Genomic DNA, 1,741 nt, shown 5'->3' with positions numbered 1-1,741 from the left:
CCTCCGGTGATCCCCACCGGCGTGAAATCGCGACGAGCACAGGTCGAGGGGCCGCGGCTTTAATCGAAAAAATCGAAGAAAAACTCCGGTGATCGTCGATGACTGTTGGATCTACACTTAGAGGAGAGGAGGGGGGTTCTTATAGAGCTCGTCCTAGGGTCTTTTAATGGCCCTAGGACTCCGATTCTTGATCGGAATCGGGGAAGAGGAAGACTCCGATCGGGAGTCTTCCTCCCTGTTTCTGTGTTTTTTTTTTTACTGGGCTTTACAGGGCTTAGTGGGCCGCATTATCACAGTATTAAGACAAAGCAAGTATTCTGAAGTACTTTTTCTATCATCCAAGAAACCAGCCCAATCACTATCTGTATAGCCAATCATAGAATTCTTTACTTCTTTCACATGCCTGATCCCTTGGTTCTTTGTGCCTTGCAAATACTTCAAAACTCTTTTTGCTGTAGCTAGATGCAAATTACTTGGATCACTCATATATCTTGAAATATAGCTCATCAAATGCATTTTCGGCCTTGTACTGGTAAAATAAATCAAGGATCCAACAAGACTTCGAAATTCCTTTGCATCAACTTTCTTTGCTCCATCATTCCACTGTAATTTTTCATTCAAAGCCATAGGTGTTGGTGCCATTTTGCACTTGTCTAGTTGGAATCTTTTCAACATGTCTTCAATATATTTCTCTTGAAAAATAAAAATTTCTCCTTTAGATTACTTCACTTGAATTCCAAGAAATATTTCATGAGTTCCAAATCTGTCATCTCAAATTCTTTCATCATGTTGAGCTTGAATTCTTTCACCATCTTTAAATAAGTGCCCATATAAATGAGATCATCAACATATAAATAAACAACAAGAAAATCTTTTGTACCTTACTTCTTCACATAAAGTGAGGGCTTACTTGGACTTCTTTGAAACCCATTCTTACAGAAGTATCCATCAATTGTACAATTCCATGCTCTAAGTGCTTATTTCAACCCGTAGAGGGCCTTTCTCAAGCGATATACTTTGTCCTCCATGCCTTGGACTTCATAGCCAGATGGCTACTTAACATACACTTCTTCTTCAAGCTCTCCACTTAAAAATATTGATTTGACATCAAACTGATACCCATATAATTTCAATTGAGCTGCTAGTGCAAGAATGATTCGAACAGTCTCCATTCTTGCAATCGATGCAAAGGTCTCATTGAAATCAATTCTGGGTTGTTGTGAATATCCCTTTGCCGCCAATATTGCTTTGTACTTTTGAATAGAACCATCTTCATTGAATTTGGTCTTGTACACCCATTTCAAACTAGTCACATCCTTTCCTTTTGGCAAGTCCACGAGCTCCCAAGTCTTGTTTTTCTCAATTGTTGTAATTTCATCATCCATTGCTTTTCTCCATACATCTTTCTTGGCAGCTTCTTCAAAAGATTGAGGTTCACATCCAAAGAAGGCTACTTCATATGATTCATAAATATTTTTCAAAGAATACATCTTCCTTGGTGGTGAATCCGAATTAGTTGTTGCTTGAACTTGAGAACTTGAATTAACACTTGCTGCCCTTGATAGTCTTGCATTTGGTAATCTTGATGGACTTGGACTTGGAGAAGGAGCAGGACTTCAAACTTGAGTTGGAGTTTGAGGTGCTTGCTGCTCTTGCCTTCTTGTTGACTCCAAAGATTCATACACAAGTGCTGGTTGAGGAGAGTTTTCATTCCAATCCTAAGCTGCCATTTCATCAAATA

The 1,741-nt window shown here is 39.0% G+C and overlaps 1 protein-coding gene across 1 annotated transcript; it reads right to left on the bottom strand.

The window, feature by feature from the left end:
* Positions 1 to 1,052: 1,052 nt before the first annotated feature.
* LOC109505955 (uncharacterized mitochondrial protein AtMg00820-like) lies at positions 1,053 to 1,490 on the bottom strand. The gene has a single exon (XM_019851040.1). It carries the CDS (start codon positions 1,488 to 1,490, stop codon positions 1,053 to 1,055), a length of 438 nt encoding a protein of 145 aa, XP_019706599.1.
* Between the last annotated feature and the right edge of the window lie 251 nt (positions 1,491 to 1,741).

This window comes from Elaeis guineensis, chromosome 2 (genome assembly GCF_000442705.2).
Source record: "Elaeis guineensis isolate ETL-2024a chromosome 2, EG11, whole genome shotgun sequence".
Taxonomy (NCBI): domain Eukaryota; kingdom Viridiplantae; phylum Streptophyta; class Magnoliopsida; order Arecales; family Arecaceae; genus Elaeis; species Elaeis guineensis.
Note: the sequence above shows the minus strand (reverse complement) of the source record. Positions and strands in the feature narration are given on the sequence as shown.